Source organism: Saccopteryx leptura, chromosome 2, assembly GCF_036850995.1.
Source record: "Saccopteryx leptura isolate mSacLep1 chromosome 2, mSacLep1_pri_phased_curated, whole genome shotgun sequence".
In the NCBI taxonomy this organism is placed as follows: domain Eukaryota; kingdom Metazoa; phylum Chordata; class Mammalia; order Chiroptera; family Emballonuridae; genus Saccopteryx; species Saccopteryx leptura.
This window is the reverse complement of record NC_089504.1, coordinates 327908917-327924873: the sequence shown is the minus strand read 5'-3', so window position 1 is coordinate 327924873 and position 15957 is coordinate 327908917. Positions and strand designations below refer to the sequence as shown.

The 15957-nt window shown below is 43.9% G+C and overlaps 1 protein-coding gene across 2 annotated transcripts in view; it reads right to left on the bottom strand.

Annotated features, from left to right (window-relative positions):
• The window catches only part of RABEP1 (rabaptin, RAB GTPase binding effector protein 1), an 81854-nt gene extending 78295 nt beyond the window's left edge, over positions 1 to 3559 (bottom strand). For both annotated transcript variants that reach the window (XM_066363366.1, XM_066363367.1), the window contains exon 1: positions 3328 to 3559. In XM_066363366.1, coding sequence (XP_066219463.1) covers positions 3328 to 3361 — 34 coding nt within the window. In that variant the 5' untranslated portion in view covers positions 3362 to 3559. The remainder of the gene's footprint in view (positions 1 to 3327) is intronic.
• Positions 3560 to 15957: the final 12398 nt, after the last annotated feature.

The following is a 15957-nucleotide window of genomic DNA, read 5'->3' as shown; positions in this document are numbered from 1 at the left end:
CATACCACATCTCCATGAAAACAGAGATGTCACCAATAAAACAAACTGAAAAAAAAAAAGGCAAGGCTGAGGAGGACGGGGTGGGGTGGGGGCAGATTAAGATGCACAAATTGCCAGATATAAAAACAGTCTAAAGCCTGACCAGGCGGTGGCGCAGTGGATAGAGCACCGGACTGGGATGATGAGGACCCAGGTTCGAGACCCCTAAATCGTCAGCTTGAGCACGGGCTTATCTGGTTTGAGCAAAAACTCACCAGCTTGGACCCAAGGTCGCTGGCTCAAGCAAGGGGTTACTCAGTCTGCTGAAGGCCCACGGTCAAGGCACATAAGAGAAAGCAATCAATGAACAACTAAGGTATTGCAACACGCAATGAAAAACTGATGATTGATGCTTCTCATCTCTCTCGTTCTTGTCTGTCGGTCCCTGTCTATCCCTCTCTCTGACTCTCTCTCTGTCTCTGAAAAAAAAACAGTCTACAGGAAAGTAAGGTACAGTATAGGGAAGATAGTCAATAATATTGCAACAATAGTATGGTGTCACATGGGTACTAGACTTATTAGGGTGATCACTTTGTAAGTTTTATAAATGTTAATCATATATTATGCAGACCTGAAATTAATATAAATGTAATTGAAAAAATTTTTAAAGAAAACAATGTTAACATAAAAGACAACTGTTGCTCTGGCCAGATGGCTCGATTGGTTAGAGTATTGTTCCAAAGCACAGAGATTACTGATTCAATCCCCAGTCAGGGCATATACAGGAAAAGATGTTCCTGTCTCTCTCTCCCCCTTCCTCTCTTGCAAAACCCAATATAAAAAAATTTTTTTTTCAAGTTATTATAAAAAAGACAACTGCTTCCAAAATGGAATAAAAGCAAAATTAAAATAAACTAAGCAGTTATCTTTTACTGTCAGTTTGACTAAAAGAATTCTGGAACACAATAAATAAAAATTAATAAAAATTTAAAAAAAAATCTGCAACTGTTTTTATTTTCTTAAGTCAGCAGCTAAGAAATTTTAGCATGCTTAAAACTATAAAGTATTTAAGAAGTGTGCCCTGACGGGTTGGCTCAGTGGTAGAGCGTCGACCTGGTGTGTGGAAGTCCCGGGTTCGATTCCCGGTCAGGGCACACAGGAGAAGCGCTCATCTGCTTCTCCACCCTTTCCCCTCTCCTTTCTCTCTCTCTCTCTCTCTTCCCCTCCTGCAGCCAAGGCTCCACTGGAGAAAAGTTGGCCAGGGCGCTGAGGATGGCTCCATGGCCGCTGCCTCAGGCGCTAGAATGGTTTCAGCCATAAAGAAACAACGTCCCAGATGGGCAGAGGATCGCCCCCTAGTGGGCATGCCAGGTGGATCCTGGTAGGGTGCATTGCAGGCATCTGTCTGCCACCCCGCTTCTCACTTTGGAAAAATAAATAAATAAATAAAGTGTTTAAGAAGTGATCTATATTAAGCTCAGCTAAAGAGAAAAAGCAAATCCCCAAGATGAACTTCTAAGAAGACAGTGACACAAAGCACTCACATATACCAAATTCTCTCTCCTTTTGTAAACAATAGCTGTGGCTCTCATTTGCTACGCTAATTGAAAATAAATACTGCAAACTAAATCTCATCCTCGAGTCACAGGATTTAAAAAATAGGGAAGAAACATGCACTAAGAATAGCAAGAATACAAGATTTCCTAAAGTTAATTTTCCTAGTCTCTTTCAAGTGCTTAGTCACTTCTGCCTATCTACAAGGAAGATCATTTCACATCTTGCAAGAGGCAGGGAATTTTGATTCCAGGCTGTCATGTCACCTGAGCTGCCCTAGAGTTTGTTTCCATGCAACTCAAGAGACGGCAGCAACCAGCTAAACATACCTACCACTCCAGATCAGAACCAGAAGTCACTGGAGCTCTCTGTATTCTGCCTCTGTCTGCAGTAACAAAGAGGGGTTTGTGGAAAATGCAGTTTTCTTCCCTGACACCAAATGCAAAAGGTGAGAATTAAAATGTAGCCTGAAAACATGCCAGTTTCCGCTCTCTGAAAGCCAAACAGAAATGCCTCCCTTCTCTTCTGCTGAAAGGAAACAGTAGACAGATTCTTATACAGCTACAGGTGAAGATACTGGGTATCTCTCCTCAAGCTACTAACAAAACCTAAAACTAGAGGCTAACAGGCTTTGAAGCATACTTCCAATAAGCTAGCCTTAAAATCTGATAACATTGTTTCAGGTTCCCCAAAAGCAAGAACAAAGAGTAAGGTTTTCAATAAAAAGTTATTTTGAGACAACCCTAAGAAGCAAGTTTTAAGTACCTACTATGGACCCAGCACCACATCCCAATATTCCACAAATACTTTAAAAGGCTTAGCACACACGCTGATTATGGATATATACCTGAAAGAACTTTTTCAACTAGATATAGTAGGGCCTTGCCAAAGAGCAAACATATTCTTTCCAAACATAACTCCACGTAGTAAAAACCTTGAAGCATGTCAATTTATGAAGCAGAGCTCAGTCGGTTTTCCAGAAGATCATGAAGGATCTCTGACAACCAACTCAGATTATTTCGGATGGGGTCTTTTTCATTCCAAGAATGTGATATTAAAAAACACGTTTCCTCCATCCACTTCAGCGTTCTCAAACACCACTCTCCTCAATACTGCGATAATAATACTAATCACTCTGCAAACATACATGCTGCCATCTTTACAAATAAAAGATAAAGGCATGAATTAACTTTTCATTAAGAGAATACTGATAAAGAGGCTAAGAAAGACATTTGCCCAGAACCTCTCAGTGAAGTTTCCAGGTCCTTTAGGCTCCCAGACTCCTACACTTACCGTGAAACCACACTGACTCTCAAGGAACGCTACCAAATCCAGTTACTGCTCCCAACTACTTTTGTCACAAAACTGGGTAAAAAGCGCTCGGTTTGCACGGATTGGGGGAGGGAGGAGGACACACCACAACTAAGCAATTTTTTTAACGTTCTCGATTTCCATCCCCCCCACCAGGGGCAGAGCCCACGTGCCGGCCCCCGGTTATCCCACGGCAGCCCCCTCCACGCTCCCCAGCTTCTGCCAGGTCCACCGTAACCTCCCCACGCCCTTCCCTCTGCCTTCCGCTAGCGGTGCCGCCCGCGCCTCCCGCCCCCTCCCCAGCGACGGCCACCCAGGCCCCCACGCCACCCTCGCGCGCAGCCGGCGCCGGAGCCCGCGCGCTCCCGCCTCCGCCCGGCGGGGTCACCCGCCCGGGACCTGCGCGCGCCCTCCCTGCCGCCCGGAGGTTCCACCGCGACACCGGCGCCGGGCAGGCCGCGCCCGCCCTGGTGGGCGCCTCACCGTCAGGCTGAGAAGCCGGGCCCGGCTGCGCCATGGCCAGGCGGCGGGCCTCGGGGAGGGGGTGGGCGGGGAAGCGGCGTCCCGGGCTCCCGCGGGCTCAGCTGGCGGAGGAGGCGTCGACCGAGCCGCCGCCGCCACCGCCCAGGGAGGAACCGCTAAGGCTGGAGCCGCCGGCGCCGCCACAGCCGCGGGCAGAGACGGACCCGAACGCCGACCTCCGCCTCCTCATCCTGACAGCGGGAAATAAGCAGTGCGCAGGCGCGGATGAATGGGCGGCACGTGACGTTGCCCCGAGGGGAGGGCGGGGCTTCGTGAGGCGAACCTCTCCCCCGTGGGTGGGGAGGTTCCTGGTGCAGCCGCGGCGGCTGCGGGAACGATGGAAGAGGCTGAATGGGAGAAGAGAGTGAGGGGTGTAGGCTAATGAAGGAGAGATTGTGGTGGAGAAGCCCAGCGGTTTAGAGGCGCGGCTTTCAGTCCTCCGCCCCAGAACAGAAGCAAAGAAAAAAAGAGGGCGGTTGGGGGAGTTAATACACATTACGGTGTACGGAGATGTGTTGTACAATTGAGCACCTGAAACCTGTATAATTATGTTAACCAGTGCCATGCCAATAAATACAATTAAAACTCAGTAAGTATAAAAAGGATGAGGGAGAAAGCTGGATGGTGAAATGAGTGCAAATCCAGCCTCTGGTTTTTCTAACTGTGACCTTGGACGAGTCATTAAACCTCTGAACCTCAGGCTTCATTTGCATAATGGCTAAGAAGAGTTTAAACAAGGTAAAATGTGAGGAACTGTTACCCACTTTCTGTTCTGCACCTGTGTACGATGTGACTTGCAATGCGGTAAATGCGGAGGCCATTTACAGCCCCTGCACTCAGAATGGGAGAGCGATGATATATAGAGACAGTATTGCCTTTTATACCTGGACAACAGAGCCTGCCTTAGGCCCCTAGTTTCGAGACTGCCCTGTAGTCGGTTTCTGGCCACAGTCCTACCACAGGGTGAGTCCACAGGTTTCAGAGGACAGGCCCACCTGGCGTTTGTGCTCCTCCTTCCGGACCAAGTTCCGGGAACCCCAGACCCCAAATTCCCTCCCTAAATGGATGGAGGCTGTAGCCTCTTCCCTAGATCCATTCTCTCTAGGGCAGAGTCAAGGCATCCCTAAAAGTGGCTAAGGAGCAGCTGTGTTTGGGTAAGTCACACAGCATTTGGACATTTGAGTCTTGTGTTCACAGATCCCTAGTACAGGACAGAGGTGGGAAAAGAAGGCAGATGGGCTATGAGCCAGTATTGCGCACTCCCCTCACCACCTCATTCAAGTGCATAAATACGAGTCCAGGAATTCTAAATTTGAACCAGTTCTTCTGCATCATTGAAGTTGTATATTTGTCAAAATAGAATAGAATTATGTTAAGGTTAACAGTTGAAATGATTTATAATTTTAAATACTTAAGGTAGACATGTAGCTATTTATACTTTTGCCCTAAATCTTGCTAACATTAAGAAAGAACCAATATAGACACTTGAGTTTTTTGAGCAGTTAATATCCTCAAATGGCTGCTGTGTCTTTGATAGAGCAAACATTCTCCCCCACCCCCACCTCTCTATAAATTAGTTTCCTGGGTGAGCAAATCCATGCTTAGCAGGGAGACCTTTGTCCAGGATAGGGCAGCCCAGTGCACTCTCTGTCTTGTGATGACTAATATGAGACAGGGGCCATAAGATAGCAGTTTCAAATGCCCTCAACAGAAGGGTCTCTCCTTCAGTGAGTAAGAGACACATTTATTGCATTCATAATCTGGGGCTTGAAGCCATATCCTCAAAATCGTCACTCAGAAATGCTCAGCCTGACCAGGCTGTGGCGCAGTGGATAGAGCGCCGGACTGGGATGCGGAGGACCCAGGTTCGAGACCCCGAGGTCGCCAGCTTGAGCGCGGGCTCATCTGGTTTGAGCAAAGCTCATCAGCTTGGACCCAAGGTCACTGGATCCAGCAAGGGGTTACTCGGTCTGCTGTAGCCCCACAGTCAAGGCACATATGAGGAAGCAATCAATGAACAACTAAGGTGTCGCAAGGAAAAACTAATGATTGATGCTTTTCATCTCTCTCCACTCCTGTCTGTCCCTATGTATTCCTGTCTCTGACTCTCTTTCTGTCTCTGTAAAAAAAATAAAAAAAGAAATGCTCAGTCTGCTGGTTTGGATACTTAGAGCTCCCCATGTCAAGGAGGTGGTTGAAAAATTTTAAATCAGATAGAAGATGTAAGAGTTATATATATTTTCATATTTTTAGGTTAAACCCCAAAATCCAGCAAGTCCACCCTTAGGTATATATTATATTTAAATAAAACTAACATGTACTTCAAGACTTCATTAAGTGTAAAAGAGATCATTTTTATGTTGTGAAGGAAATGGGGAGATAAAATTTAAACACATAAAATAATTACTTATCAATTACATTGCGCACATACCCCAGGAGACACATACAAGAATATTCATAGTGGCATAATACAATCAATACATAAGTAACCCAAATCTTTATCAACAGTAGAATGGATCAATTTTAAAATATTCATACAATGGAATACTCTACAGCAATTAAAGTGAACAAACTACAGCTACATAATCAACATAAATGAATCTCACAATTTTGAGAGAAAGAAGCGAATTATAAAAGACAGCATGATTCCATTTATATGAAGTTCCAAAACAGGCAAAACTAAATACTATGCACATATAGTTGGTAAACTGTAAAGATAGGAGGAGAACCAGTATCACAGAAGTCATGACAGTGGTTCCTGGAGCAGGCAGGGAGGGGCATGCGATTAAGGAAGGCACGTAGAAGCCTACCTTCTAAGGTTCTGGCAGTATGATATTTCTTAACCCAGATCCATATAAACAAATTATAAACCTGGGGAGCACAAACTTTGATGTAGTTTAGATGACAAATATTTTGGAGTACTTGCTGATTACAAGCTTCAAATGAGCAAATTCGAAGCAACTGCTGAAAAGCACTCATTTTGTGCTTCATTGATAGAGTCACAGAGTGTACATTATAAGAGGTGACACTTCTCCTGTGCTTTGCCCTGGTCCAGTCAAATCTGCTGCATTGGTTGTGTTTGTTCTAGGCACCATTATTTTCAAGGGGATGCTGACCAGCTGGAGTGGGGGGTGGAACCTCAAGGAATAAAGAATCTGAAACTTATCCCTGGTGGAATGGTTCAGTGGATAAAGCATTGTCCCAGTATGCGGAGGTTGGGATTCAATCCCACATCAGAGCACATATGAGAGCAATCAATGAGTGCACGATTAAATGGAACATCTAAGTGGAACAGCAAGTTGATGCTTCCTTTTTTTTTAGATTTTATGTATTGATTTGGGGAGAGAGAGAAAGTGAGGAGAAAAGCAGGAAACATCAATTCATAGTTGCTTCCTGTATGTGCCCTGATTGGGCATGTCCAGGGTTTTGAACTGACGACCTCAGCGTTCCAGGTCGATGCTTTATCCACTGTGCCACCACAGGTTAGGCAGTTGATACTTCTTTCTCTCTCTCTCTCTGTCCTCCTCCCTCCCCCCCCCTCTCTCTCGCACGCTCTCTTTTCCTCTCTCTCTCCTCCTTCCTCTGTTTCTCTCCCTTTCTCTCTCTCTCAAATCAATGGAATTCTTTTTTTAATTGAGAGCAGAGGAGGCAAAGAGACAGATTCCCACATGTACCCTGACTGGGATCCACCCAGCAAGCCCGTCTGGGGTGTTGTTCCATTGCTCAGCAACCGAGCTATTTTTAGCATCTGAGGCAAGGCCACCAAGCCATCCTCAGCACCCAGGGCCAACTTGCTCAAATAAATCAAGCCATGGCTGCAGGAGGTGGGGAGAGAGAGAGAAGGGAAAGGAGGAGGGGTGGAGAAGCAGATGATCCATTCTCCTATGTGCACTGATCAGGAATCAAACCTGGAACATCCACACTCCAGGAAGACACTCTACCACTGAGCCAACCAGCAAGGGCCAATGGAAAATTTTTTTTAATGTTTATTTTATTGACTCAAAGGAAAAAGGAAGGGAGAGAGAAGGAGAGAAAGGAACATCAATCTGTTCTTGTATGTGCTCTAACCAGGGATTAAACTGGCAATCTCTGCACTTTGGGATGATGCTCTAACCAACCAAGATGTCCGGCTAGGGCTCAATGGAATTTAAAAAATAATAATAATAATCTGGACCTGGCCTATTGGCTCAGTGGTAGAGCATCAGCCCGGCATGTGGATGTCCCAGGTTCGATTCCCAGTCAGGGCACGTAGGAGAAACAACCATCTGCTTCTCCACCACTTCCTCTCCCCCTTTTCTTTTTCTCCCCTCCCACTCTCTCTCTTCCCCTCCCACAGCTATGACTCAGTTGGTTCAAGTGCATCAGCCCTAGGAGCTGAAGATGGCTCTGTGGAGCCTCCACCTAAGGTGCTAAAAATAACTTGGTTGCAAGCATGGCCCCAGATGGGCAGAGCATAGGCCTCAGATGGGGGTCACTGGGTGGATCCCAGATGGGGTGCATGCGGGAGTCTGTCCCTCTATTTCCCCTCCTCTCACTTGGAAAAAGAAAAAAAAAGAATCTGAAACTTATTCTGTGCAAAGTACATGGAAACAGTGTAAGAAGTTATTCTGGGGGGAAAAAATGACTTGGGCCATGAAGACTGTCCGCAAATCCCAGAGGATGTGAGTACAAATGTGTTGTATGCCCAGAGATTGCAGCAAGACAGACTTCAACTCAACCTAAAGAACTTTCTCAGCCAGAGCTAGTCAGAGAGGGGAGTAGCTACCTTTTAGGGAATGAGTGACACACTGTCACTGCAAGTGTGTAAGTAGAGATGAAGGGCAATTGGTCAGGTGTGCTGTAGAAGGGATTTCTGCTACAGTTGGAGGATTAGACTAAACCATCTTTACAGTCATTTTACTTCAGTATTCTGTAATGATAGTAATGTTAGCTGCATTTTTAAGTTTTACTATATGCTTTCCCATATATTATTTCACTTTACTCCTCACAACAACCGAAAAAGTAGACAGTAGGCCACAAAGTAGATAAACCAAAATTTCCTGGATAAATTCTATTTCAATATTCTATCCTGTGGTTTCCGTAAGTATTATATAAACATTGTTACCAGACCAGGTATCCCAACTTGGGGTTCAGCTAATAGCACAGAGTAGTGTTGGGGTTTGGTCTCTCTCTCCCTCTTGTTCTCTCTCTCCACTCTCTCCCTCTGTTCTCTTCTCTTCTCTTCTCTTCTCTTCTCTTCTCTTCTCTTCTCTCTCTCTCGCTCTGTCTCTCTCAGTCCCAGATTCTCAAGAGCAGGAAGGGACCATGAGTAGGATTAGGGCACCATACTTGTCTGGTTTTCTTTTTTTTTTTTTAAGATTATATTTATTTATTTTACAAAGAGAAGGGGAGGAGGGAATGAGAAATATCAACTCATAGTTGCTTCACTTTAGTTATTCATTGCTTGCTTGTCGTCTATGCCTTGACTAGGTAAGCCCAGCGTTTCGAACCGGTGAGCTCAACACTCCAGGTCGATGCTCTATCCACTGCACCACCACAGGCCAGGCTTCTCTGGCTTTCAATAAGGGACAGCTTCAAGGAAGGTTATGGAGGAAGGACAAGAATCAGGGGACTCTCTCAATCTGCTTCCAGCCACATAGAGACTTGGAAAGTCCCAATCTGTGTGCTGGCTTCCTCTCTAAGGGTTCCCAGGAATGGGGTAGCCACCATTATGTTTTCAGTTATAATCCCCCAGCTTGATCCCTCTCTCTCTCTAATTGTCCCTTGGTCCATTTGGCCATGACCAGATACTTTCTCCTCCTGAGACCTGGAGTGGGAAGACAGTGATTGGGAATCATTGCTCTAATCTATCCTTGCCCCATTCCTCTCCCAAGTGAGAAATATATGGGAGAGTGCCCCAAACTGAAGGATGACTTTGCTGTCATACTCTCACAAGTGTAGATTGATGTCCAGGGAAGTGCTCCAGGCTTAGAATCAGAAGACCTGGAAATTCTGACACAGATTAGCTATTGACTCAGAACACATTATTAAGTCTCTTTGCGCTCCTGTTTACTTATCTTTAAAATGGGTATAATAAACCAGCCTCATGGCAGGCACATCAGGAAGACTGACGCCATAAAGCACCTAGCCCCTAACACACAGTAATTGCTTTATAAATGTCTCTTTCCTCCTCTCCTTTGCTTCTTTTTGTCCTTTTTTCCTAGATCAGGAGTTTTCATCCTGAGAAATAAGGATTCCTGCACCTTAGAAGTCAGTCTGTGAAGGTATTCCTAGAGATCCAGAGCAGAAATTTATAGTATTCCCACCCCAAAGCCTAACAGAACAGTTCCATTTACATATTAGATAAAGTCCCAAGACTAAAATGTCAGGTTACTTTGCTTTGGACAGAATTTATATCACATTGCTTATCTCATGCTGATTAGAAATTCTGATTCCATGTCTGTATTAGCTGTTCATTAATGAAACAAAGAGGATCCATTATATGTAGTTTGCTAGGTAGACAAACATCTTTACATCTGGTGGATGCTCCCTTCTCTAAGTTCCCCTTTTATATAACATCAACCACACAGTGGCATAATTGCCTGGAAATAAAAATCACTGTGTACTGCCTGGCCTAAGTGGCACAGTGGATAGAGTACCAACCCAGAACGTTGAGGTTGCCATTTAAAAACCCTAGGCTTTCGGGGGCATGTGGGAGTCTGTCTGACTGCCTCCCCGTTTCCAACTTCAGAAAAATACAAAAAAACAACAACACCTAGGCTTGCCCAGTTCAGGCACATATGAGAAACAACCAATGAACAACTAAAGTGAAGCAACTATGAGTTGATACTTCTTGTCCCTGCTCCCCTTCTCTCTGTAAAATTAATTTAAAAAATTTAATTACTGTGTATTTACTTAATGTATATTGTATATCATGTGTCAGTCACTGGACTAAGTGTTTTACCCTTGTATTGGCTTGTTTAATTCCCTCCTCTTTTTTTGTTTTGTTTTGTTTTCAGCAAGAGATAGACAGAGACAGATAGAGAGAGGGAAAGAGACAGGAAAGAAGAGAAACGAAGCATAAATTCATAGTTGTAGCACTTTAGTTGTTCGTTGATTGCTTCTCATACGTGCCTTGACTGAAGGGCTCAAGCCGAGCCAGTGACCCCTGACTCAAGCCAATGACCTTTGTATCATGTCGATGATCCTGTGCTAGAGCTGGTGACCTTGCATTCAAACTGGCAAGCTCAAGCTCAAGTTGGTGACCTTGGGGTTTTGACGTGGGACCTCAGCATTCTGGTTGATGCTCTGTTCACTGTGCCACCACTGGTGAGGCTGTAGTCCATAAGTTTTGATATATTGTGTTTTGTGATATCTTCTCTTTTGACTTATTGGTTATTTAGAAGCATTTTAATTTCCACATATTTATGAATTTACCAAATATCTTTATGCTATTGATTTCCATTGAGTTGAAGAGTACCCACTGTATGATTTCAATTCATTTAAACTTATTGGGGCCCTGGCCGGTTGGCTCAGCGGTAGAGCGTCGGCCTAGCGTGCGGAGGACCCGGGTTCGATTCCCGGCCAGGGCACACAGGAGAAGCGCCCATTTGCTTCTCCACCCCTCTGCCGCACTTTCCTCTCTGTCTCTCTCTTCCCCTCCCGCAGCTGAGGCTCCATTGGAGCAAAGATGGCCCGGGCGCTGGGGATGGCTCCTTGGCCTCTGCCCCAGGCGCTAGAGTGGCTCTGGTCGCAATATGGCGACGCCCAGGATGGGCAGAGCATCGCCCCCTGGTGGGCAGAGCATCGCCCCATGGTGGGCGTGCCGGGTGGATCCCGGTCGGGCGCATGCGGGAGTCTGTCTGACTGTCTCTCCCTGTTTCCAGCTTCAGAAAAATGAAAAAAAATAAAATAAAATAAAAAAAAATAAAAAATAAAAAAATAAAAAAATAAACTTATTGGGGAGGCCCTGGCCGGTTGGCTCAGCGGTAGAACGTCGACCTGGCGTGCGGGGGACCCGGGTTCGATTTCCGGCCAGGGCACATAGGAGAAGCGCCCATTTGCTTCTCCACCCCCAACCCCTCCTTCCTCTCTGTCTCTCTCTTCCCCTCCCGCAGCCAAGGCTCCATTGGAGCAAAAGATGGCCCGGGCGCTGGGGATGGCTCCTTGGCCTCTGCCCCAGGCGCTAGAGTGGCTCTGGTCCTGGCAGAGCGACGCCCGGGAGGGGCAGAGCATCACCCCTGGTGGGCGTGCCGGGTGGATCCCGGTCGGGCGCATGCACGAGTCTGTCTGTCTCTCCGTTTCCAGCTTCAGAAATAAATAAATAAATAAATAAATAAATAAATAAATAAATAAAATAAACTTATTGGGGATTATTTTATAACCTAATATATGATCTATTTTGGAAATGTTCTATGTGCACTTGAAAAGAATGTATTTTCTGCCTTTGTTGTGTGTCTAGTTGGTTTATAGTGTTGTTTAACTCATCTATTTCCTGGTTGATAGTCTTTCTAGCTGTTCTATTATTAAAAATAGGATATTTAAGCCTCTAGCTGTTATTGTTGAATTGTTTTTATATCTTCCTTCAATTCTGTCAATTTTTGCATCACGTATTTTAGGACTCTGTTAGCAGGTGTATATATAATTCTAAAATGTTAAATTTTTTATTTTAATAAAATCCCTTCTTTGTCTCTAGTAACATTTTTTTTGCCTTAATTTATATCTTATATAGTATTAAGTAGCCATTCTACTTTTCATTGAATACTATTTCCTTAGACTATTTTTTCCATCCTTTCAATGCTTTTGAATTTAAATGGCTCTTGAAACAACATACACATTATGATTTTTTAAATCAGTTGCCTGTCTCTGCCTTTTGGTTGGATGTAATTACTGATAAAGTAGAAGAGGAAACTAATATCTCCATAAACACAACTTTATAATTATTGCCTCATACACTTGTCTTTTTAATCGAATAAGAGGAAAAAAAAGAGTTACAAACAAAAAATAAACTTATGCTGCCTTATACCTATGTAGTTAGCTTTATTGTTATTCTTTATTTCTTTGTGTGGATTTGAGTTACTGTCTACTGTCCTTTCATTTCAGCACGATGAACTCCCCCTTAATATTGGTTGTAGGGAAGCTCTGCTAGCAATGAATTCTCTTAGTTTTTGTTTATCTGGGAATATCCTAATTTCTCCTTCATTTTTTGAAGAATAATTTTGCAGGATATGTAATTCTTAGTTGACAGTCTTTTCCTTCAGCACAAGATGTCATCCTACTGCCTTCTGGCATCCATGATTTTTGATGAGAAATCAGCTGTTAAAGTCATTGAGGATTTCTTGCATCTGATGAGTCACTTTTCTCTTGTTGCTTTCAAGAATCTCTCTTAGGCCTGACCAGGTAGTGACACGGTGGATAGAGCATAGGACTGGGACTTGGAGGACCCATGTTCGAAACCCAGAGGTTGCTGGATTGAGTGCGGGCTCATCCAGCTTGAGCGTGAGTTTACCAGCTTGCGTGTAGAGTCACTGGCTTGAGCCCAAAGGTTGCTGGTTTGAAGCCCAAGGTTGCTGGCTTGAGCCCAAGGTCACTGGCTTGAGCAAGGGGTCACTTGCTGTGCTGAAGCCCCTCCCCCCATCAAGGCACATATGAGAAAACAGTCAATGAACAACTAAGGTGCTGCAATGAAGAACTGATGCTTCTCATCTCTCTCCCTTTCTGTTTGTCTTTTCCTATCTGTCCCTCTCCCTGTCTCTCTCTCTGTCTCTGTCACACAAAAAAAGAAAAAGATCTCTCTTAGGCTTTGATTTTTAACAATTTTACTGTGATGCAGCTAGATATGCTTCATTTGAATTTATCATACTTAGAGTTAGTTGAACCTTTTGAATATGCAAATTAAAGTTTTTCATCAAATTTGGGAAGTTTTCTGCCTTTATTTTTTTGATATTCTTTTTCTCTCATATCTCCTTCTGAAACTCCTATTGCTCATGTTAGCGCGCTTGATGTGTATCCACAGGAGGTCTCTTTAGCTCCATTCATTTTTTTTTTCATTCTTTCTCCTTTTTACTTCTTGGACTGCATAATCTCAAATGACCTATTTTCAAGTTTACTGATTATTTCTCTTGCTAGTTTAAATATTCTATTTTTTTAGATTTTATTTATTGATTTTAGAAAGGGGGGAAGAGAAGAAAAGAAAAGGGGGTGTAAGGAGTGGGAAGCAGCAACTCATGGTTTTATGTGCCTTGACTGGACAAGCCCAGAATTTTGAACCAACAACCTCAACATTCCAGGTTGATACATTAGCCACTGTGCCACCACAGATCAGACCAAATATTCTGTTTAACCCTTCTAGTGAATTTTTTATTTCAGTTACTGTACTTTTCTTCCTTTTTTATTTTTTACTTTGAAAGATCTTATTTATTCATTTTAGAGAGGGGAGAGAGAAAAGGGAGGGAAGAGCAGGAAGCATCAACTCCCATATGTGCTTTGACTGGGCAAGCCCAGGGTTTTGAACCTGCAACCAGCAATCTAGGTCAATGCTTTATCCATGCACCACCACAGGTCAGGCCCAGTTACTGTACTTTTAAACTCTGAAATTTCTATTTGGTCTCTTTTTATAATTTCTATCTCTTTATTGATATTCTCTATTTGGTGAGGCAGCATTCTCATACTTCAGTTTTAGACATTATTTCCTTTAGTTCTTTAAATACACACACACACACATAGTAGCTGATTTAAAGTCTTTATATGGTAAAACCAATGTCTGGACTTCAGAGACAACTGGTATTGACTGTTTTATTTGCTGTGTATGGGTTATACTTTCATGTGCCAACATGAATAATTCCTCATTAGGAATCATAATTTTCTTGAAGGTTGGCTCAGCGGTAGAGCGTCGGCCTGGCGTGCGGGGGACCCGGGTTCGATTCTCGGCCAGGGCACATAGGAGAAGCGCCCATTTGCTTCTCCACCCCCCCTCCTTCCTCTCTGTCTCTCTCTTCCCCTCCCGCAGCCAAGGCTCCATTGGAGCAAAGATGGCCCGGGCGCTGGGGATGGCTCCTTGGCCTCTGCCCCAGGCGCTAGAGTGGCTCTGGTCCCGGCAGAGCGACGCCCCGGAGGGGCAGAGCATCGCCCCCTGGTGGGCAGAGCGTTGCCCCTGGTGGGCGTGCCGGGTAGATCCCGGTCGGGCGCATGCGGGAGTCTGTCTGTCTCTCCCCGTATCCAGCTTCAAAACAAAAAAAAAGATAAAAAAATAAAAATAAAAATAAAATAATATAATGTGGCAATTCTGGATGTCAGATTCTGCCCTCCCCAGAATATGTTATTGTTTTAGTTTGTGAATGATGTTATTGTTGTTTGTTTGATGATTCTCCTGGGTTAATTTTATAAACTATATTTCTTGTCTGTGCAGCTACTAGTTTAATAGTCAGTTAACAATTGGACAGAGATTACCTTTAACAACTTGAAAAAATAAGTCTCACAGCATTTGGCATCGGGCCCTGTGTGTATTTGGTCAGGACTTCAGTGCTCCAGCAATTTACAATTCTGTTTTCATCTCCCGCTTATTTAAAGCCTGAGCTCAACCAGAAGTGAGGCCTCTCATGTCTTCCTTAGACATGTGCATAGCCTTGAACATGCATGTATCTTTCTAAAGTACTAAGAATAAGTCAGAGATTACTAAAGATCTCTTTGGGCATCTCTCACTTCCCAGCATTTCCTTTTAAGGCCTTTGGTCAGCCTCCTGTAGCCTCTACTAGTATCAACACCTTTGGAAGTTGTGATGTTAAACAATTGCAGCAAATTTTTCTTTCAACACATACCCTGGTGATAAGAGTATGAGCTATGAGTCAGTTCAAAGAAAAACAAACCCTAAGAGCCCTGGCCAGGTAGCTCAGTTGGTTAGAGCACTATCCCAATACGCCAAGGTTGTGGGTTCCATCCCTGGCCAGCGCACATATAAGAATCAACCAATGAATGCATAAATCAGTGGAACAACTAATCTATCTCTCTCTTCCTTCCTTTCTCTCTAAAACTCAATAAAAATGAAAAAAAAAATATTTAAACAAGCCTTAAAAATTTTTTAGAAAGCTGCCAGGCAGGTCAAACAGTGACAATTTCTGTGTTGGGGACTCAGAGTTGAGTTCAAACCTATTCTGTCCCCTCCAGTGGCTGCGAAACTGCTGGTTTTGACAGCTAAGGAGAAGGGGATGGGAATAGAGTAAGTTAAAATGTCAGAAAGCTTTCTGTTCTTATCTATTTCAGCAGTTTTTCTTGAATAAATCCTCCTTGGATTTTAGCAAACCTTCATTTTATTTTCAAAGTTCTGAAAAAGTTGATTTTGATAATTTTTGCCAGTGTTTTTATTACTTTTATGAAGGAACAGATTTTCAAAGAACTTTATGCCTCTGTTTTTTTTGTGTGTGTTTTTTTTGTTGTTATTGTTGTTTAAATGATTATTGTATTCATTTTAGAGAGAGGGAGAGAGAGACAGGAACATCAGTCTGCTCCCGTATGTGCCCTGACCAGGGACCAAACCAGCAACCTCTGTGCTTTGGGACGACGCTCCAACCAACCAAACCATCCGTTCAGGGCTGTTGTTGTTGTTTTCAAATGATG